The sequence below is a fragment of the Patagioenas fasciata genome, chromosome 24 (genome assembly GCF_037038585.1).
Source record: "Patagioenas fasciata isolate bPatFas1 chromosome 24, bPatFas1.hap1, whole genome shotgun sequence".
Lineage (NCBI taxonomy): Eukaryota > Metazoa > Chordata > Aves > Columbiformes > Columbidae > Patagioenas > Patagioenas fasciata.
Genome location: NC_092543.1, coordinates 2,438,423 through 2,461,324, shown reverse-complemented (window position 1 = coordinate 2,461,324; position 22,902 = coordinate 2,438,423). Strand labels below are relative to the sequence as shown.

Genomic DNA, 22,902 nt, shown 5'->3' with positions numbered 1-22,902 from the left:
TGTATCGAGCAATATTTATCAGACATATATTGGAGACAAGGGGTGGCTAGAGCTGGTGTATATTCAGAGATCCAGGGGATTTTTCTCTCTTTTACCCCTTTTTTTTGCATTCACACCCAACCCACCCCCACGTGCTGGTTGGTGCTCAGCCCGTCTTTGTTTTTCCACCAGATGTGTCTCAAAATCCTCCATAAACCCACATCCTTGGGAGATGCAGCATCGTCTCCAGCACCTGCGCGGACTTTCCCTTATTAACTTATGACCGGGAGCTCACCTGGTTTTGAATTCACAGCTCTTCCCCACTTTCAAAGCGCATTTACACTCAAGTGAAGATTATAATTAACCAGGGGGACGGTGACAGTTGGTGTGAAACGGGGCCATGGCTGCCGGCGATGCTGTTTTATTCCTTGCCCCCCTTTTTTGCTCCATTTCAGCCCCGGATTGCACCGCTAACCTGCAGTGAGACCCCGTGCCAGGGATTTGCCGAGAAGGGCAGGACGGGACGGCGATCCCCGTCGTCCATCACGGCCAGACCGGCAGCGAACGCGCCGTCGTTTTCCGGACACCTCTTGGTTCGAACTTTAAAACATCTGATTTATTTTTTATCCTTGCTTGGAGATTTTCAGACCTTCCTGTACAAAACCCTGGAGGTCTGATCAAACTCTTCGACCCCCAAGGGGATGTTCCCACTTATTCCTCCTATTTTCCCCCCTATCCTCCAAAAAATAGTGCGTTCAGAGCGGACATACCCACCATGGCTTTGCCGACGCGGCCAAAAAAACCTTCCCTAGTGCAAAAAGCTTAATATTCCCCCTTCTCCTTTCATCATTTCCTTCCCATTTTCAAATATTTCACCCTTTGCTTTCCCAGGTCGTGATCCCCACACAGAAAATCTCATTTTTGGGGCGTCAGGCGGACGTTTGCCAGGCAGCGGCTCCCTGAGCGCTCCCCAAACGGTAAGGCTGCTTCGCTTCGTATTCATCGGGCAACTATATTTATTAAATAGGTAATTCTATTTATTAATCGAGTGAGATGTGGTGAGTCACGACATTGGTGGCGCTTTATATGGGGGGATTTGTGCTCTTTTTGGTGATGCCTAACTGTCAAGGTTTAAGTCAAGGTGGCAGTAAACTGTGGCAGTCACTCCCTGTTATCCCCTTTACCTCCCTCCACCCCTTCCTTTAGATCGGAAAGATGATTGGAAAGATAAGGGGAAAGGAAGAGAGACTTAGACTTCAATGCTACTAATAAATAGAGAATATATATACAAAATATACAAAACCAATCTGGAATGCTCGATGTGGAGTTGGCGTCAGTCCAGCAGCAGGAATCACAGAATCACAGAATCCCAGAGTGTGAGGGGTTGAAGGGCCCTGGAAAGCTCATCCAGTGCAATCCCCCATGGAGCAGGAACACCCAGCTGAGGTTCCACAGGAAGGGGTCCAGGCGGGTTTGAATGTCTGCAGAGAAGGAGACTCCACAACCTCCCTGGGCAGCCTGGGCCAGGCTCTGACACCCTCACCCCCAACAAGTTGCTTCTCCTCTTGCAGTGGAACCTCCTGTGTTCCAGTTTGCACCCATTGCCCCTTGTCCTGTCACTGGGTGTCACCCAGAAGAGCCTGGCTCCATCCTCCTGACACTGCCCCTTTCCATATTGATCCCCAGGAATGAGTCCCCCCTCAGTCTCCTCTTCTCCAGCTCCAGAGCCCCAGCTCCCTCAGCCTTTCCTCACACGGGAGATGCTCCACTCCCTTCAGCATCTTGGTGGCTGCGCTGGACTCTCTGCAGCAGTTCCCTGTCCTTCTGGAGCTGAGGGGCCACAACTGGACACAATATTCCAGGTGTGGTCTCCCCAGGGCAGAGCAGAGGGGCAGGAGAACCTCTCTGACCTACTGACCACCCCCTTCTAACCCACCCCAGGTCCCATTGGCTTCCTGGCCACAAGGGCCCAGTGCTGGCTCATGGTCACCCTGCTGTCCCCAGGACCCCCAGCTCCCTTTCCCTACACTGCTCTCTAATAGCTCATTCCCCAACTTACAGTGGAACCTAGAGTGCTGGGTGTGCGGGGCTGGCGGCTCCAGCAGCTGCAGCTCAGGCCCCAGAAGTCACGGGCGGGACTGCACAGCAAACCAGAACCTGGTTGCAGAATGCAGGGCCTGAGGCCTGTGGATCACAGACAGACAGACAGACAGGGTCCTCTCCAGATGCCGGCCATGGTCGAAGGGAGAGTGACCCTCGTGATCACCCTCTTGTATAGGGGTATGACGATTATGGGATGGAATACTTAGTTGGTCAGTTCTAGTCGCTGGTTCCATCCACCCCTCCTCAAGCACGCTCCTCTCACAACGGAACGTGGGAAAACTTATCAGTCTTTCTTGGCTACGATAGTAATAAATCTAAACACGAGCTTTGCAGCATTCCGTTGGTCTCTTATCAGCACCGAGTGCAGCATCCGAGGGAAAATATGTAGCTAAAACTCAGAAAAGTGCAACCACGTAGAAGAACTGAGCTGAAAGAAAAATCACTAAAAGAGAACCGGTCTTGTTTTTAACAAATCCAGGACACTAACTTCGATCACCTCTTTTTTAAATGCAGTGAGCATTTAGCGGGGAAATTAGAGTTTTTTGCTGTATTTTGCTTTGTGTTTTGGAAATCAGGCTGTGCAGGGAATCCTGATTTAAAGCTCAAGTGTCGCAAACACGTTGTTATGAGCCCAACAGGCCGCAGCCGGCCTGGAGCAAAACACAGATATATTTTTGTACAAATACCCTGAAATATGGGCTGTTATCTCTGCAGAATTTTGGCACAGCAGTAGGATGTGGAGAAACGGTCGCCGGCTAAAAATAACGGCAACGTGGCGCTTAAAATAAGACGTACGGGAATCCAAGGGTCTCACAGTCCTTCAGTCAACCCCGAGCACTAAAATTAGGGCTTGACGGAGTGACAAATGTGCTCGATCTGTGCCAAACCCGCAGGTGACAAAGCAAATAAAACCCTGTTGGCTGCAGCTTTCTCCCCCTGGAGAGAAATCTCCAGTCACAAAAAGGGAGGTACCTCCTTTAATTTGTGCGGGACCTGGACAGGCTGGAGAGCTGGGCGGGGAATAACCTGATCAAGGGAAGTGTAGAGTCCTGCATCTGGGCAGGAACAACCCCAGGTTCCAGTGTAAGTTGGGGAATGAGCTGTTGGAGAACAGTGTAGGGGAAAGGGAGCTGGGGGTCCTGGGGACAGCAGGGTGACCATGAGCCAGCACTGGGCCCTTGTGGCCAGGAAGCCAATGGGACCTGGGGTGGGTTAGAAGGGGGTGGTCAGTAGGTCAGAGAGGTTCTCCTGCCCCTCTGCTCTGCCCTGGGGAGACCACACCTGGAATATTGTGTCCAGTTGTGGCCCCTCAGCTCCAGAAGGACAGGGAACTGCTGCAGAGAGTCCAGCGCAGCCACCAAGGTGCTGGAGGGAGTGGAGCATCTCCCGTGTGAGGAAAGGCTGAGGGAGCTGGGGCTCTGGAGCTGGAGAAGAGGAGACTGGGGGGGACTCATTCCTGCGGATCAATATGGAAAGGGGCAGTGTCAGGAGGATGGAGCCAGGCTCTTCTCGGTGGCAAACAATGATAGGACAAGGGGCAATGGGATCAAGCTGGAACACAAGAGGTTCCACTTAAACTTGAGCAGAAACTTTTTCTCAGTGAGGGTGTCAGAGCCTGGCCCAGGCTGCCCAGGGAGGCTGTGGAGTCTCCTTCTCTGCAGACATTCAAACCCGCCTGGACCCCTTCCTGTGGAACCTCAGCTGGGTGTTCCTGCTCCATGGGGGATTGCACTGGATGAGCTTTCCAGGGCCCTTCCAATCCCAAACATACTGTGATTCTGCGATACTGTGAAATACCCTGAAAATAGTGCATGATTTCTTCTTAAACCGGTGATTTTTAGAGTGGGGGCATCTCAGGGGAAAACCTGAAGGTTTCATTTGATTTTTGAGTCTTTTCTTTGAGTCTCACCTCCTCTGAAAGTCCCTTTTAATAACCAGCAGCCAATACCGGCAGGATTATTTTCCCCGGGCTGCCCTTTCAGCCCCAATTCTTGCCGCTGTCCTTCCCTCGACCGAATAAAACCAGGATTAAGGATGTGATGAAGTGGCTGGATTTCATTAGTCTGGTTTCACCAGAAGGCTGCAGGTTCAGCTCACCTGGAAATCATTTCTCGGGTGGGTTTGTGGGAGCTTGGGGTCACCACAAGGACCCTTTTCTCGGGAGAAGCTCCTTAATTCCCTTTGGCCCATCAGTATTTTTGTGGGACTGAACCCAAACTGTGCCAGATGAGTCCCACTAAAGGCCCAGAAAGATGTGACGAGGAGTGCGCACCAAAGGTTGGCCTTGTTCTAAGTGGTTAATGACAGAAATTCCCTCTCCTGAGAAATAACTTGGTTTTCCGTGGCCTCTTCCACCTTGCACAGAGGTCCCTCTGTTTTCCGGGACATTCACAGCGTTGCACCTTCACCGCACCTTGTGTCACCGTGCAAAAAAAGTCGCAAAAATGATTTAGTACGTTTGTCTCACACCATGAACACTTCCTGGACCTTTCTTGTCCTCATTTTCCTCATTGCACTGAGTTCAGAGTCTACCATTCGGAGGAAATGGAGAAGACAGTGTAATTAAGCGTAATTAAAGGAGTTCAGAACTATTTGTAGCTGCTTAGCTAGCTGGAGGTTGTATAAATCACCGCGTTGCGGCTCCAACCTCTCTTGTGTCAGCAAGGCTGGAAAAATGGCAAAAAAATTGCTTTCGAATGGGCAAATGAAAGATGTTTAAATGGAGGCAATTAATGGAGCAGCTCCCGGCGCAGTCTTTGGTGTCTTGGCTCAGCGCTTGCATGGGGACAAGTCCGCCGATGGTGGTGAGACTTGAGGAAAACCGGACTCTTCTTATTTTCTGGTTAGTAGAGTAATTTCTCGGTGGGTATCTTGCATTTGAAAAGGAAATTCAGCCCCGTTTCCACGCGGGAGGAGCCATAGAGGGGAATGTGAAGTGGAAACGCGGCGAGTCAGGAGCTCTGATTTATCTGCCATATGGGAAAGAGAAGAACAGCAGCTCCGCAGGGATTTTGTTCCCTCTCCCAAAGGGAAAATTTGCGAGTGTGTTAGCAGGATGTTGGAAGAAACAAGGCAGATTTAAGGGAGGAGAGGGTTTTATTAGGTGCGCGATGGCATTGCTCTGTTTTCGAGGCTTTCCCACTGGTGGGGAAATCTTTGGTTCTGCTGGTTTTAGCCCAATTTGTACAAGAAAAATCAGATTGCCGTTTGTGTTCACCCAGGGCGGTTACTTGTGGAGGTGTTGGGAGATTTGCGTGAAGTTGGAGGGTTCTGATTTGCGAAATAAACACCCCAAAAAGGCATTATTAAAAATGTTGGCGTTGCTCCTGGGGTGTTCATGGGCTGCAAAAAGTCACAGAATCCCAGGATGTCAGGGGTTGGAAGGGCCCTGGAAAGCTCATCCAGTGCAATCCCCCATGGAGCAGGAACACCCAGCTGAGGTTCCACAGGAAGGGGTCCAGGCGGGTTTGAATGTCTGCAGAGAAGGAGACTCCACAACCTCCCTTGTCCAAATCACTGATGAATATATTAAATAATCCCGGCCCCAGCACTGCCCCCTGAGGCTCTGCACTGGATCCAGGCCTCAACTGGACTCTGCCCATTGACCACGACTCTCTGGCTTCTTCCCTTCAGCCAGTTCGCAGTCACCTCACTGCCCGCTCATCCAGACCGCACTCCTCAGTTCAGCTGTGAGGATGCTGTGCAGACTGTGTCCAATGCCTCACTCAAGTCAAGGGAGATCACGTCCACCGCTCTGCCATCATCCATCCATCTTGTTATGTCCTCATGTGGTTTGTGGTGGATTCTTTGCTGGAATCGTTGGCATTTGACTATGGGGAGGCTGTGGGTGGATTTTGCAGTTTTGTGCTGGCCAAAAATTGCTGAAGCTCTGCAGTTGTCAATTTGCGGTGAAAAATGTCACCGATGGTCAAATTTTTGCTGAGCGGGACTTTATTTGAGCGTGTTCCTTCTCATCTGCCCATCCTTGAAGCAACAACTTCGATGTTGCATTTGCCGGTGGCACAGAAAAGGTGCAAAAGCGACAAATCCCCCATTTTCCCAGCACCTTGTTCATTGACCATAATTTAAGCCACTTCTTCCAGCTTCTTCCAGCCCATCTCTCCAAAATTCGTCACCCAAAATTTATTCACCGTCATCTTCTTTGTCCTGCAAGACGCTCCTGGCTGGGACGTTTGGGTCAGGACCTTCCCGTTGCGGGACTGAGATTTGGTGTTTGCATCATGGAAACGCAGGTGCTCAGCAATTCCTCTCTCACCGGGTTAGCGCGTTGTGATGGAAAACGAAGCGCGCAAGGCAAGGCTTGAAATACATTCATCGGAAATTATTCGCAGTTCATTGCTCACAGCCAAGAACTGTTGGAAAATTAATCCTCTCCTTATTTTTTGCAATCGCTCTCAAGGCAGTCGGCGACTTTTCCTGGACGATCCACGTCTGGCAAGAAGTTTGTGCTTCTCTGGGGCTCTTGGGCTGTGATTCACTTCAAAGCTTCACAGTTTGCCCTCCAAAAAAATTCACAGTTTGCTCTTGAGGGAACTTTTGGTGGGCTGGGGACTGGATGGCACAAAACGCGAGTATTTTCAGGTTGCTTTGAAGAAGCTTCTTTGATGTTTCCCTGTGTTGGTTTGTTTTGGAAGGTGCTTTAATGGTCTTCCCCTAGAAAAACACGGCTTGAAAATGTAGGTAGGTATCTCAGCTCTCCACTTAAAAAAAGAACATAGTTGTTTAATGCTGCCGTTCAAGGTACATTAACCTTGGCTACTAAAGCTCTGCCTGGCGCTCGCAGGTTTTATTCGTGTGTTTATGTTGCAGAGATATCCCTGGAGCCCTTTAGGGATGGGTATCTTCGGAGAGGAGAGAAATACTGAGCGGTAATTGTTCTCATCCGAAAATCCCTGTAGCAGCTCCCCCCCTTCCGTGGAGCTGGATTTGCGCGGAAGATTTGCAAATATTAAAGAGATAAATGCAAGTATTAAAGAAATAAGTGCAAAAAAAAGCACCCAGGAGAGATGTCCCATCCGGCGATGGACAACGGGCGCTTGGCGAGAGTTTTTTGGCGTCATTTGGCACAGTTTCCTTCTCCCTTATATCCCAACCAAGAGCTTTTTAAGGAGAAAAATAGCAAAGGCTTTTTCTCTAGTCCAGGGTTTATCCTGCAGAAATATCAGATCTCCAGCTGCTTTAGCCCAGGGTTGGAGCAGAAGCACAGACTCTATTTGTCCTTTTTTATTGAGAAATCACTCGATAATGGGGCGCAAATAAAGGGTGGCCTGTGGGGAATGAGCATCTTGGCCAAGAGTGAAGGATTCCCCCAGTGCAAAAACCCACCTGGGTCTGCAGAGAGGAAATCTGGCTACCAAATATTCCTAAAAATCACAAATATTGAGTGACCCAATGGTATTTCTAGCGCATTTGCATCGTCAGATGAGGCATCACTCAAATGTGAGAAATGACCCAGAATGTCTACAAAAACCAGGATATTTCTCTATTTTTGACCATTTAATAGCATCGAGTGGTTTTTTTCGTGATGGTCTAAACAAGCAAAAAAGGGTGCGGGTTGGCGGGTAGAAATGAGACTTTCAAGGATGTTCTGTTATTCACTTTATGGCCAGTGAAGATTCGGCGTCACCCGCCAAGGGTGAACGTGTCGTCGCCGGCACTTCAGAGCAAGATGTATCGTCCTCCCGAGGTGCCTCTCCCGTCCCCCTCCGCTATATTTCTTCATTTTCCCTTCGATAGATGCATATAATGAAAGAATATATCATCGAGTTCGGCGCGGACGAGCCCGCCGTGAAGACGGCGGCATAAAAAGCTCGGAGAGGGAGCAAAACCAGTGCGGCCTCATTGCAAATCTTCCAAAAATATATATATATATATATAGATAAAAAATCCAAACTTTTAGAAAATGTGGTCTTCCCCTAATATAGAAAAATACCTTCTTGTGGCTGGAAGAAGCATCCTCAAGTGTCTCCAATCATTTTGAAACTTTGGGGAGAGAAAAAGCAAAGCCTGAAAAGCTGATTTTTGAATTTCTCACGTTGAATCCTCCGTTATCAATTGTGTGTTTGGCTGTGGGGGAGAAGCTGCTGAATGAGCCAGAAAAAGAAAAGTCATCCGGTTTTCCATTGGTTTGGAAACAAGAGTTGCACCTTACAAAGCCAACATGAGCATTATCCAATGAAAACACTGGCGTGACATCCAACAATGTGATTATTTTTCTTCATTAAATTCAGCTCAACGTCCAGCATGGTTTTACGACTGTTGAATTAATCGAGGAGGTTGTATTCACCTGGGGGGGTGGTCGACTGTCTGCAATATTTTGATTTTTTCAATGTTTTAGTGACCACACTGAAATAAAAAACCAACTTCTCAACTTAGTCTTTAATGATTTTCATTTGAAACAGGAGGTAATAGATGGCCAGCAAGAAAAAAAAGCAGCGTATAAATCTGCGGCTTGTTCAGGTAGGCACGAGAAATACATTTCCAACGTCATGGCAATATTTCAGCGATAGCTGAAATCGTCTTATTTCATAAGGAACTTTAGGATCTCAGGTCGCTGCCAAAACCGAAAGTGCTGCCGCTTCCGGAAATTAAAGCGCTTTTACGGGTTTTATTGCTGGCTGTTTCTTACCTCCCTGCAAAGAGTTGCCCCCGAATCCTGCTCTTCTTTGCCCCCAACCCACCCCAATTGCCTTTTGGCCCAAGATGTGATCATTGTCTTGGGCTGATGTGCAAGGGTTGGGCAGAGTTTGGCGATGCTGCCCGTTCCTGGCGCTGTCTGGATGCCGTGGTCGAGAACACCCGCAGCTGAATTGAGATATTGGCAACAGTTGTCTCTCACTTTTATGCCTTTTTATTGATTTTTTGACATTTGGCCATAAGTCTTATTCTCCAAACAAATCGACGCCCATAAAACCTCAACGAACGACTTGATTTTAGCAAGTTGTACAACATTTGGCGATTAAATCGGACCCCGGACTCCCACCTTCTGGGAATAAATTCGCCCCAAAAGCTCCAACTCTGCAACAAATTGCCTCATGCTAGAGGTGGGTTCCCTCCTGGCGTGAACAATGGATGCCAAGCAGGGTTTATTTTTTTCCGCTTTTTTAATCTCAAAATATGGATCTCTTATATTTTTTAGCTTCCCACCAAGATGTCTCGACCGTCATGGTGCTGAATTCTGCTTTTCTGCAGCTATTTCTGGGGAATTTTCCCCCAGGGACGCGGCTGCTCGGAGTTTGGACATCGGACACCGAAGGTTTTAAGCCGCGAGGTCACTCAGGAGAAGATAATTTCACCTCCCACTATTTTGCTGTTGGGGAAAAAGAAAAGATGAAAAGCATCGTTTTAATCCCATAAATGCAAAATCCTTCGCGCTGCAAGGAGCCCAACGCCTTCCCAAGGCGCAGGATTTGGGGTGTCTTAATTAATACTCAAATCACGGGACATCCATACGAGTGCAAAGTAAAAAGCATTTAAAAATTAATGTATTTAGGCAAAACAGTGGGAGTGGTCGACACTCATCCCAACACTTGGGCTCAGGGCGCTTATCCTCTTGGTGTCTGAAAAGCCTGAAGCCTCGAGGAAAAGACCAAAATATTGCAATTTTTCCCCAAAATAACCACAGACTTCATAGAGAAGAGCAGAATAATGTGAATCTTCCCTCCAAAAAACATGGACCTCATGGAGTAGTATAGGGGAAAGGGAGCTGAGGGTCCTGGGGACAGCAGGGTGACCATGAGCCAGCACTGGGCCCTTGTGGCCAGGAAGCCAATGGGACCTGGGGTGGGTTAGAAGGGGGTGGTCAGTAGGTCAGAGAGGTTCTCCTGCCCCTCTGCTCTGCCCTGGGGAGACCACACCTGGAATATTGTGTCCAGTTGTGGCCCCTCAGTTCCAGAAGGACAGGGAACTGCTGGAGAGAGTCCAGCGCAGCCACCAAGATGCTGAAGGGAGTGGAGCATCTCCCGTGTGAGGAAAGGCTGAGGGAGCTGGGGCTCTGGAGCTGGAGAAGAGGAGACTGAGGGGGGACTCATTCCTGGGGATCAGTATGGAAAGGGGCAGTGTCAGGAGGATGGAGCCAGGCTCTTCTGGGTGACACCCAGTGACAGGACAAGGGGCAATGGGTGCAAACTGGAACACAGGAGGTTCCACTGCAAGAGGAGAAGCAACTTGTTGGGGGTGAGGGTGTCAGAGCCTGGCCCAGGCTGCCCAGGGAGGCTGTGGAGTCTCCTTCTCTGCAGACATTCAAACCCGCCTGGACCCCTTCCTGTGGAACCTCAGCTGGGTGTTCCTGCTCCATGGGGGATTGCACTGGATGAGCTTCCCAGGGCCCTTCCAACCCCTGACACTCTGGGGTTCTGTGAGAAGATGAGAATATTGTGAATCTTCCCCCAAACAACTGCGGACCTCATGGAGAAGACCAGAATATTGCGAATTTTCCCCTGAGAAAACGTGAACCTTACGGAGAAGATGAGCATATTGTGAATCTTCCCCAAACAGCCATGGAAACTCATCTGAAGGCCCCAGATGTGCCTCATTTTTACCAAGCTCATTGTATCCCCATTCCTTGTGCGAGCGCAGTTCTTCCCACACGGGACCGTTTCATGGCAAAAGCAACGCTGATGCTATTTTTTGTTGAATTCCTTCACAACATCGGACGACTTGATATAATTTTTTACATTGCTTCACATGGGATGGCACCCAGCTCTCCTGCAGATGAGAAGCCCACGGGGAACCCAAAGCAACGATGGGTGAACCTTTGGTGAGATGTCATCGTTTCCAAAAATGAGTCATTACAGGGAAAAAAATGTGGTTTTGGAGACTCTGGGGAGATTTCCCAGGTGGCTTTGTGAGCTGGCTCAATATAGAGCCTCGGAGAGGACCCAGGACAGTTTCTTTGGGGATTTAAGGAAGATTATTGTCTTCCCTTCTGAAGGAACTGGGCAGCTGCAGTGAAATAATAGGACAAGAGGCATTTTTTGGTAAAGGGCTGGTTTTTGGTTACTTCGTCGCCAGGTCTGCCCTCCCCCAGGTCATCCAGTCAAGAGCTACTCTACAGATTTGTGCCTCCCGGTGCCCCTCTTCTTTCTCCATCCCCTTGGGACCTGACGATACTAAAAACAAGAGTCTATTTTTCCCCCCAAATAACTATGGATTTACAGAAGGCAGAGCAACTTCAAGAGTTGTTGAGGGTGACATGGCTCAGACGGAGTCCCGGGTGCGAAGGCGGCCATACAGGATGAAGGATTTGCTCCCCGGTGGAAATCAAGCAAGGGCTTGAATGTTCTTCCCTCATTTCTGTGCTGTGGTGTTGGTCAACTTCAGTGTAGGAGTCAACTGGGTTAGTCAACTCAATGTAGGAGTCAAATTGGTTGTTAAACTCAATGTAGGAGTCAACTGTGTTGGTCAACTCAATGTTAGAGTCGGGTTGGTCAACACAACATAGGAGTCAACTGGGTTGGTCAGCTCAATGTTGGAGTCAATTGGGTTGGTCAACTCAATGCTGGAGTCATCTGGGTTGGTCAGCTCCATGTTAGAGTCAGTTGAGTTGGTCAACAAACATAGGAGTCAACTGGGTTGGACAACGTGACCCACAATGTCCCTTTGGAATTGAGCTGCAGTCCTTGGGGATGTGACTCCATGGTGGCCAAAGGCAAAGAAAATTTCCTTATCCAAAATCACAAATCTCCAATAATCGTCAAATGATGAGAAGGGTCATTAAATCATCTGGGGTTTCTTCCAGGGACTGGGTGGTGGAGCGCTGTATGCCTGTGGGAGGAACGTCTCCTCTCCTTGCTGTCCCTTTTTTAATTCTTTTTGAGGGATTTTTGAGGGTGCAGATCCCTCACCATCCAGTGACGTTTCTCCCGCCCGCAGGTTCTCGATGTGACTCCCGCCCAGGATGCACCATGTCTCCCCGGCGCCGGCTCTGACGATGATGGCCACCCAGACGGTGCCACCTCCTCCCTACCAAGATACCCCACAGGTGAGTGTCCCCAACACCTGTGAGCTCCCCAAGACTCCTTGTGCCCCCCACCTCCTGCATGAATTACCCTTCCTTGCTAAATAGTGACCATTTACAGAGTATTTCACCCCAAAACTCATTTTAAAGACTCGCAAAAATTAAAACCCTTCTTGACACAGTCTCCGATATTTGAGCCATATTTCTCCTTTCTGGCTTATTTTGGGGTCGATGACGCTTTTGTGGGGAGCAGGTTAACGAGCTGGAAAGACACAACGTCTGGATCAGCCGGGATGAGTTGAGCCATAGGAAGACTGGAATGGCATTTTAATTTATTTTACGGCATTTTTTGGCAACCGGTCATGGGGGGAATAAAATATTTCATCTGTGCTGTTACTCTAAGGGTGGAATAACTTTTCCGAGCATCATTATGGAGTTAATTTATTATAAGAAGAAGAGCTTGTCCAAGGTAAACTCTGCTGGAGGATCTTAATGGGGTTGAGGTGGGATTTTGTAGACAGTCCTGAGCTGTTTTAGGGGAAAAAAAACACATAGTAAACCATCCTGAGATGGTTTTTGGGGCAAATCCACATCACGTTTCCACTTTGGGGACGATCCAGATCGAGCACTGAACTGAATCCGCATTTGGAGGTTCCTCCGGGAAATTTGGAGGTTTTTCCTCCATTTACTGCAAATCCATGGCGCGAGAAAATCTCCCCTACCAGGGTAAAAAAAACACCCGAATCAAACCTGTTCTCTGCACAGCAAAATAAATAAATCAATGTTCCGCTCGTCTCCTTTGGCGGGAAAGGTCGCTCATTGCCAGCGACCCCTTGGTGGGGTTTTTATGGCTCGTCCAGCTCCTGTGTCATCATTCCCGCGTTCGCTCTGCTGCTCCCAGAGGTGTTTTCTTCCCAGTTTTAGTTATATTATTTTCTCCCCCACTGTTGGAACACGGTGCTGTTCGAGTCCTAATGGGCAATTTAAGGGATTTTTAAAATTGCCGATTTTTGCTGCAGCATCCTCTGGATACGTCCCCCCCGCCCCGCCCCGTTCCTGTCGCTTATCTGTCCCCCCACATAATATATTGAATTTTGGGGGAGTATTGTTGACCAAAATCCTCGTTTTTTTCCCTATCAAGGGGCTGCTGGAGCATTTTTCTTTCAGTTTAGTGGGTTTGGAGGAAAAGCCGCAGCCAAGAGTTGCCAGTCAGGCAGAAAGGGACCTGGGGGGACTGATGGACAGGAAGCTCAACATGAGCCAGCAGTGTGCCCAGGTGGCCAAGAAGGCCAATGGTGTCCTGTCCTGTACCCAAACCAGCGCGGTCAGCAGGACAAGGGCAGTGATCCTTCCCCTGTGCTCTGCACTGGGGAGGCCACACCTGGAGTGTTGTGTTCAGTTCTGGGCCCCTCAGCTCAGGAAAGAGATTGAAGTGCTGGAGCGGGTCCAGAGAAGAGCAACGAGACTGGGGAAGGGACTTGAGCACAAGCCCTATGGGGAGAGGCTGAGGGAGCTGGGCTTGTTCAGTCTGGAGCAGAGGAGGCTTAGAGGTGAGCTCAGCACTCTCTAGAACGACCTGAAGGGCAGTTCTAGCCAGGGGGGATTGGGCTCTTCTCCCAGGCACTCAGCAACAGGACAAGGGGGCAGGGGCTTCAACTCTGCCAGGGGAAATTGAGGCTGGAGATTCGAAAGCAATTCTGTGCAGAGAGAGTGGTCAGCATTGGAATGGCTGCCCAGGGAGGTGCTGGACTCACCGGCCATGGAGGGTTTTAAACTGGGATTGGCCATGGCACTTAGTGCCATGATCTGGTAATGGACTGGAGTTGGACCAAGGGTTGGACTGGATGATCTCTGAGGGCTTTCCAACCCAGTCCGTGCTGTGATTCTGTGTGAAAAAGGCAGTAGGTTTGTGGAAGTGGGAAAATGGGAAATTTGGGGGTAAATTGGATGGATTTGGGTAGGAAATTTGCACACATTGGAAAAAAATGCAGGTACAGGGGAAGGATCACTGCCCTTGTCCTGCTGACCGCGCTGGTTTGGGTACAGGACAGGACACCATTGGCCTTCTTGGCCACCTGGGCACACTGCTGGCTCATGTTGAGCTTCCTGTCCATGAGTCCCCCCAGGTCCCTTTCTGCCTGACTGCTCTCCAGCCACTCTGTGCCAGCCTGGAGCGCTGCAGGGGTTGTTGTGGCCAAAGGGCAGGACCCGGCACTTGGCCTTGGTGAACTTCATCCCATTGGAATCGGCCCATTTTTCCAGTCTATCCAGAGCCCTCTGCAGAGCCCTCCTGCCTTCCAGGAGCTCCACGCTCCCTCCCAACTTGGTGTCAGCAGCAAATTTGCTGCTGATGGTCTCAATGCCCTCATCTAAATCATCAATTTCCTCCTTTCCCATCCCCACCCGCTCCCTGGAAAGCAAATTTTTGCTGCATTTATGCTGCGTTTTTGATGCATTTTTCCTGTGTTTTTACCTCTCTCCCTCTCAGCATCCCCATCAGGGACCCTCTTGCCTATTTTTCTGCCAATTTGGGTTGATTTTTCTTTATTTTTTACTATTTTCTTCAGTCACAGGTGAGAAAAAACGTTAAAAAAATTAAAAAGGGGGACATAATCGGGAGAAAAAAAGGGGGAAAAAAGCCTTTTTCCCCAAAAAGGTCGTTTTCAAGGAAGAAAACAGGAAGAAAAATGGGGGGGAAAAAAGCATTTCCCCCCCCAAAAAAAATTAATTTTCAAATAGGGAGAAAAAAAGGGGAAAAAAACCCAAACCAAATCATTTTTCCCCAAGAAATGTATTTTCAAGGGAGATAATGGAAAGGAAAAAGGGGAAAAAGCCATTTTCCCTCCAATGAAAGTCATTTTCCAGAGGGAAAAATGGGAGGAAAAATGGGGTAAAAGCAATTTTCCCCAAAAAAATTCATTTTCAATGGAGATAAAAGGGGAAAAAAGCTGTTCTCCCCAAAAAAAGTCACTTTCAAGGAAGTTAATGTGGAGAAAAAAGGGAGAAAAACCTTTTCCCCCCAAGAGAAAGTCATTTCCTAAGGAGAAAAAAAGGGAGAAAAAGGGGCAAAAGCCATTTTCTGACCAAAGAAGTCATTTTTACGGGAGATAATAGGGGGGGATAAAAGAGAAAGGGGATTTGGTTTAGGTTCAGTGGGCTGGGGCACCAGCAATCAACAGAACCCCAGATTTTCCCTCATTTTGGGGAAGGGAAGGGGACCCGCAGGGTCATCAGCTCAGCAGCACGGGTGGATTTCCAGGTGCCGGAGCCAAACTCGGGAGCTCCGAACAATAAAGGGGATGACAAAATAAAAGAACAGAGAATAAATCCAAGCAAGGAAAAGGTCAGGCCAGAGATTTATTAAAGTCAAACAACTCAGAAGCGAAAAGGGGTTGGGACCGGTTCAGGTTTGTGCAGCTTTTTGCTTTAAAAGCGAGAAATGGACTTTTATTTTTCAGGTCAAGAACCTGATATTCTATATATATATATAAAAATATTAAAAAATAGCAACGACTATTAAAATATATATAAATATTTTAAAACAGTTTAGTATATATGATTAACCACAGAAATAAATATAGGAGTATATTAAACAGCTAAAGGAATAGCATATATATTAAAATATCTTATTTCTATAGAAATAGACACAAATATATAAAAATAGATAAATATCAAATAAATCTTTTTATATAAATAGATAAGACAATAAAAATATACATAAATATGAAAAAACAGTGTAGTTATATATGAATAACCACAGAAATAAATATAGAAGTATAGGAGACAACTAAAGGAATAATATATATATTAAAATATCTTATTTCTATAGAAATAGACACAAATATATAAATATGTATAAAAATAGATAAATATAAAATAAATATGTTTACATAAATAGATAAGACAAATTATAAATATATTTTCTTTATATATAACTGGACACAGTAATTTATATATATAATTAAATTAAATTAATTAAATTAAATAAACCAAATAAACAAATTAAATTAAACAATTATTAAATTAAATAAAACAAATAAAATAAAACATATATATAATATTTTGCAAGAGGCAGAGGTTTCTTTTAGCTCCCGGCTCAAGTGAAAATTGAAGATTTCCCAGCGAAAACACATGAATGTGAATTTTGGGAACATTTCCCCATCAGAGAGGTGAAATCGCCCCTTTGTGTCCATTTTCCACTGAGATTTTGAGTGAAAACCACAAGATTTTGGGCGATTTGTGAAAATAAAGGGATGTGTACACTGGACCTCTCTGCAAATCGTTCTGATTTGTTAAATGCAATTGTTAATTTCAAGTGAAAATGATCCCTAAATATTTGCAATCCCGTACGTGCACCCACGCGTCTCACGTCCTAAAATACAAATGTTTAACTCAAATAACCACAAGTTTAGGATTTCTCATAACGGGACATTTCCAGCCCTGGCTGTTGTGATCTGAGGGGAAAACTGGATAATTTAGGCACGAGCAAAATAGAAATAAATGAAATTAAAACAAAAATTTTGGCTGGATTCTCACGGTGCAAAAATGACTCATCGCAGAGTTTGGCGGGTTGGAAAAGTGTCATGTAATTTTGGAAGAAAATTGGAAATACCTGTGTGTCTAGACAATATTCCCACTTAAAAAATCACGGTGAATCATCACTGAATATATGAATAAATTCCCCCCCGGCTTTGTGTTGCTTTGTCAGGATTTCTGCCTGTGTTTTCTCCAAGAAAAAAGTGGGGGAAAAGTGGAAAACTCCTGACGTTGGGCTTTCCAGGTGAAATGTCTGTGTGTTTGCATTGCATACATGGAAATGTGTTTTCACCCCAAAAACCGTCCCATTCAGAGCCCCAGTGTGGGGTCCCCTCAGTGGTGCAGAATGCAGCAAAACTCGCTGGAATAGTGCAATAAACCCTGTTTTTCTCTTTTCTCCTTTCCTTTCCTTTCCTTTCCTTTCCTTTCCTTTCCTTTCCTTTCCTTTCCTTTCCTTTCCTTTCCTTTCCTTTCCTTTCCTTTCCTTTCCTTTCCTTTCCTTTCCTTTCCTTTCCTTTCCTTTCCTTTCCTTTCCTTTCCTTTCCTTTCCTTTCCTTTCCTTTCCTTTCCCTTTCCCTTCCCTTTCCCTTTCCCTTCCCTTTCCCTTCCCTTCCCTTCCCTTCCCTTCCCTTCCCTTCCCTTCCCTTCCCTTCCCTTCCCTTCCCTTCCCTTCCCTTCCCTTCCCTTCCCTTCCCTTCCCTTCCCTTCCCTTCCCTTCCCTTCCCTTCCCTTCCCTTCCCTTCCCTTCCCTTCCCTTCCCTTCCCTTCCCCTTTCCTACTTTCTTCCCACTTTCTCTTTCTCTTTCTTCCCCTTCCCCTTCCCCTTTTCTGTTCCTCTGTTCCACTCTTTCTCTCTTTCTCTTTCCCTCTCCGTCCCTCCCCTCCTGTTTCCTGTCCCATTTCCTCTTCCACTTCCTGTCCCATTTCCTGTTCCAGATGACGGCCGCGTCGCAGCCGCCCCCCAAGGCTCAGCCCGTTCACCTCTCATCACCAGCAGCCGCCCCCCCGGCCCCGGTGCCGCCCGGAGACCCCCAGGCGCAGCTGGAGGCCGACAAACGAGCCGTCTACAGGTGACACCCTCCGCTCCTTCATTAACACATTCGTTAGTCTAACGCTTTATTAATGCTTTAAGTAATGCATCGGTTAATGCATCGATTTGGCGATGCATCATATTCCAATGAATGATTATTCCAATGCAGTAATTATTCTAACGCATTCTAATATTATTCTCATGCATTAATTAGCTACACAGGACTTAGCAATTAGCTCCTTATCAGCAATAGTTTTCAACAATAACTCACGGTGTCGGAGCTCCTCATGGACCTACCCCCCGCCAAATCCAACCTGCACACCCCAGAAAACCCCAAATCACCTCTTTTTTGGGCAAAACCATGTGATTTTGGGCTGAAAAACCACCCAGAAGGACTAACGTTCACATTTTAACCTGAAATATGGGGCAATATTGGACAAATATGGACAAACCTCCCCCGCCCGCTTCCTTTTTCTGTCACTTTGCAGATAATGATATATGATGTTGTAATATATGCAGTGATTTTATTGTATAGTTGTCACAAGTAACATTATAATTATGTAAACAGTATAATTATATAAGTAATATGTAATTATATAAGCGATATGTAATTATTTACAATATTATAATGTATATGGTAATGCTACAACAGTAACGTATAATGTTATAATGTAATTAGGATTAAGATTTAAATTTAAGGGTTAATTAATGGCCAAGGCCACAGGGTTTTTGAACCAAAGAATCGCAGCTGGGAAGTGAAGGAATTCAAATATTCTTACTCCAAATATTCCAATGGAAGAGTCAAAAAGGCCTGGAAAAGGGGTTGGAGACATAGAATAAACCTCCGATTTCCCAGGAAAATACCCACAGTTATCCCGAGCGGGTCTCAAGGATTTTTCCAACCATGGAAATCATTTTCTCAAGGTGAAAATGAAGGAAAAAAACCCACCTTTGTTTTGCACTTCTGTGAAGATTTTTGTTGTGTTTGTGTGCCAACGAAGACCAAAAAACCCTTTGGAGTTTTCATTTGAAGGTCAAAAGAATCACAGAATCACAGCATGGACTGGGTTGGAAAAGCCCTCAGAGATCATCCAGTCCAACCCTTGGTCCAACTCCAGTCCATTACCAGATCATGGCACTAAGTGCCATGGCCAATCCCAGTTTAAAACCCTCCAGGGCCGGTGAGTCCAGCACCTCCCTGGGCAGCCATTCCAATGCTGACCACTCTCTCTGCACAGAATTGCTTTCGAATCTCCAGCCTCAATTTCCCCTGGCAGAGTTGAAGCCCCTGCCCCCTTGTCCTGTTGCTGAGTGCCTGGGAGAAGAGCCCAATCCCCCCTGGCTAGAACTGCCCTTCAGGTCGTTCTAGAGAGTGCTGAGCTCAGCTCTAAGCCTTCTCTGCTCCAGACTGAACAAGCCCAGCTCCCTCAGCCTCTCCCCATAGGGCTTGTGTTCAAGTCCCTTCCCCAGTCTCGTTGCTCTTCTCTGGACCCGCTCCAGCACTTCAATCTCTTTCCTGAGCTGAGGGGCCCAGAACTGAACACAACACTCCAGGTGTGGCCTCCCCAGTGCAGAGCACAGGGGCAGGATCACTGCCCTTGTCCTGCTGACCACGCTGGGTTGGGTACAGGACAGGACACCATTGGCCTTCTTGGCCACCTGGGCACACTGCTGGCTCATGTTGAGCTTCCTGTCCATCAGTCCCCCCAGGTCCCTTTCTGCCTGACTGCTCTCCAGCCACTCTGTGCCAACCTGGAGCGCTGCAGGGGTTGTTGTGGCCAAAGTGCGGGACCCGGCACTTGGCCTTGGTGAACTTCATCCCATTGAAATCGGCCCATTTTTCCGGTCTATCCAGATCCCTCTACAGAGTCCTCCTGCCTTCCAACAGGTTGATACTCCTTCCCAACTTGGTGTCATGCCAGAAACACCATTTTTGGAGCTATTTCTCATCCTGAGAAGTGGGGAAAATATTATTGACTGGTCACACACATAGACTTGGTTGCCCAAACCTGCTTATTTTTGGGTCCCAGCCAAAAGTAGCCCTGAAATATATTTTTATCTCTAAAAACTCATCCAACGAGCCTTTTTTTTCGCTGCTGCAAAATCTGGATGTTCATCTTTACGGCGTTTAACGTGGATTGTGTGTCATGAAATGTACATGGGTTTCAGCCTCCACCTGAAACGCTGGATTTTGGTTAATTGTCAATAATTGCACCAAGGTCAGTTGATCAACTGCCGGGAAAATGTGAAATATCAAAACCACTGGACAAGTCCCTGCTGGGTTTTCTGCTCGAGCAGGAGCTTTATCAACCAGAAAACATAGAAAAAAAGGTGGAAAAAAGGAAACAAACTCATCCCGGTGTGGCGAGAGGGATTTTTTCCAACTGGGAAGCGGATTTCTTTGCGTTACTTTTGTTTTCTATTATTATTATTTTTTTTTTTGTGGACGGAACTGAAGCTGTAAAATGAGGCCATTAGAGCAATTAATTCCTCTTTATTAGCCCGTGTCGGAGCCTTTTTATGAGCGGCTGTGAACGACCTCGGTCTTGCAGGAAAATGTCAGAACTCAAAATCCACGACACTTGATCGGGGGGCGCAGGGCTCCCCCTGAACCCACCCTGGGGCTTTGGCACCTCCCCCTTGTTTGATTTGATTATTTTACTTTTTTGTCATTTTGTTTAAATTTTATTTATTTTAGTTAATGTTATTCTTTTTATTTTATTTTGTTTTCGTTGCATTTCAATATATATTTAGTTAAATCTTATTTTACATTTTTATTGTATTATTGTTTTATTTTCTTTTATGTATTTATTTTATTTATTGTTCTTTTCCTTTTCTTTTCTTTTTCCTTTACCTTTTTCTCTTCCCTTCCCTTCCCTTCCCTTCCCTTCCCTTCCCTTCCCTTCCCTTCCCTTCCCTTCCCTTCCCTTCCCTTCCCTTCCCTTCCCTTCCCTTCCCTTCCCTTCCCTTCCCTTCCCTTCCCTTCCCTTCCCTTTTTTCTTCCCTTTTCCTTTTCCTTTTCCTTTTCCTTGTCCTTGTCCTTGTCCTTTTCCTTGTCCTTTCATGTCCTTTTCTTTTCATTTTCTGCTATTTGTATTATTATTTTATATTTTATCATTATATCTTATATTTTTATTATTTCATTGTATCATTTATTATTTAATGCATTGTTTTTACACTAACTTATTGCTATCATTTATTTTTATTACTTTGTTCAATTTATTTTTTTATTTTTATTTTTAATTTTAGTATTTCTATTTGATTTCCTTTTATTTCATTTTCTTCCCAACTCCAAAGCAAACAAACCGTCCTTCCCGTCTCTCCTGGCTGTTCCCGGGGGCAGCGGCCACGCGGCCCTGATTATTAACCCCGATTGTTAACCCTGATTAATAACCCTGAGTAGCCCCAAACCCCCTTGGCACCTGCAGCTGCAAATCGCTCCGGGGCTGCAATACCCCCAAAAAGCCCCATTTTTTCGGGTAATTCTGTGCCTTTTCTGCAAATTGGCAGAAATGGTAGCAGGGACCCGGCAGTGCATAAATCCCAACATTTCCACCTGGAATTTGCCTTTCATATCCCCGGGCCGAGCTGAAATTATGAAATTATTCTCCCCCCGCCCCGTTCTCCACTCCATCCTCAGTGAATCTCGCATTAAACCGGGATCAGGAGAGATTAAACTCGAATATGCCGCGGTATTAGTGGCTGCAAATGAAGATTTAACCCCTTCGCCTGACTCCGTCTTGGAAAAGACCATCGGGAATTGATTCATAATCACCTTTTGGACCATTTTTGGAGATAAACCAGTGGAGCAAACCCCATCGTGCTGGGATAACTGGGGTGCTGGGGGAAGACCATCCCTGGAGCAGCATTTTGCTGTAAGACTCCATAAGTACTTTGATTTTTTAATTCAATTGCACAGAGGGGTTCATTGAGGGTCATACTAACTCGTGGTCTTCAGCCCCTTCTTCTCCATGTGCTTTGGTGTTGGAGGTGTGTTTGCATTTTATATTCCATCATCATTAGAGCAAATTATGGATTTGCAAGAATTGCGAGTTGTAGATCTGCATGAAGAATTCCAAGTCTTTGTTTTCTAAGATTCCTCTCCTGGTGAGAAATAAGTGGGATTTGGCCCATTGTTTCCTTCGTGCATAGAGCTGGATGTACTTTATGAAGGTACCTCTTGGTGGAGGTGGGACCTGCAGGTGTGTCCATAGGATATTGAGGGGACGTTGGAACACGGGCTTATCCCATCTGACATCTCCAACCATTGGGTGAAATATCCCCATTGATGTCCATCCCCAGAATGTGAAGCCGCCAGGATGGTAGATGCCTTCAAGACAACCACCATGACGCCAAACTTTTTTCACCCATGGCTTTGGTGATATGATGGAAGGCACCGAGACGTTGGCAGAAGTCATTGTCTGGTGGAGAAGATGGTGAATTTTGCTGGTTTTTAAGCTTTTTTTTCTTGTCGGAAAAGGTCCAGAGGGAGAACTTCAAGTGTTGGGTTGGGAGTGAGGTTTGCATCACCAGTTTCTTGTGAGCTGGGAGGGAACAGATGGAGGGTGTGGGGTATAAATGGAAATGGGACCTAAACTGGTGGGTGTTCTAGGGGGTCTCCTTTGTCATCTGCAGGCACCCGCTCTTCCCACTGCTGACGCTGCTCTTTGAGAAGTGTGAGCAGGCAACGCAGGGCTCTGAGTGCATCACCTCGGCCAGCTTCGACGTCGACATCGAGAACTTTGTCCACCAGCAGGAGCAGGAGCACAAACCCTTCTTCAGTGATGACCCCGAGCTGGACAACCTGGTAGAGGCAACTGGGGGTGGGCAGGAGGTTTTGGGAGGTTTGGGGAGAGGGGATGAGGAACAAGTTATGAAGATCTACCACCCTGGGCAACGTCTTGGAGCTCTGTTGGTAGTGTTGACCGTCTTGGCAGCATTCTCCATAGAACTTGCAAGACCTTCTCCAGGACCTTCTCTGAGACCTTTTCCATAAGATTGCTTGTGGAAACAAACTCCTGCCCAATTTTTGGGTGGTTTTGCCACACAAATGTCATGACATCAGTGTATTTCCTGGGAACAGCCGAGATGGAGGGCTGGTTTGTGCTCCAAAAGTTGCGATTTCTGCAGGAATTCCTGCTCTCCAGGGCACCATGCAACAGCAACTGCGTTCTCATCTTGTTTCAAGCATTATGGGCAGCTCTTGTCCTGGAAAAGGCAAAATAAGAGCTTTTATCCAAAAAGGGTGATGTGTACCAATGGTTTGGGACACTTT

At 46.8% G+C, this 22,902-nt stretch overlaps 1 protein-coding gene across 6 annotated transcripts in view; it reads left to right on the top strand.

The window, feature by feature from the left end:
* PKNOX2 (PBX/knotted 1 homeobox 2) overlaps nucleotides 1-22,902 on the top strand; it is an 87,454-nt gene that overhangs the window by 45,726 nt on the left and 18,826 nt on the right. For 3 of the 6 annotated variants that reach the window (XM_065855843.2, XM_071798747.1, XM_071798746.1), the window contains 5 exons: nucleotides 435-572; nucleotides 871-956; nucleotides 11,977-12,085; nucleotides 17,534-17,667; nucleotides 22,263-22,434. In XM_065855843.2, the coding sequence (XP_065711915.2) occupies nucleotides 12,002-12,085; nucleotides 17,534-17,667; nucleotides 22,263-22,434 (390 nt within the window). In that variant the 5' untranslated portion in view covers nucleotides 435-572; nucleotides 871-956; nucleotides 11,977-12,001. Of the gene's footprint in view, nucleotides 1-434; nucleotides 573-870; nucleotides 957-6,912; nucleotides 6,972-11,976; nucleotides 12,086-17,533; nucleotides 17,668-22,262; nucleotides 22,435-22,902 lie in introns of all 6 variants that reach the window. The other 3 variants (XM_071798748.1, XM_071798749.1, XM_071798750.1) reach the window with 3 other exon arrangements.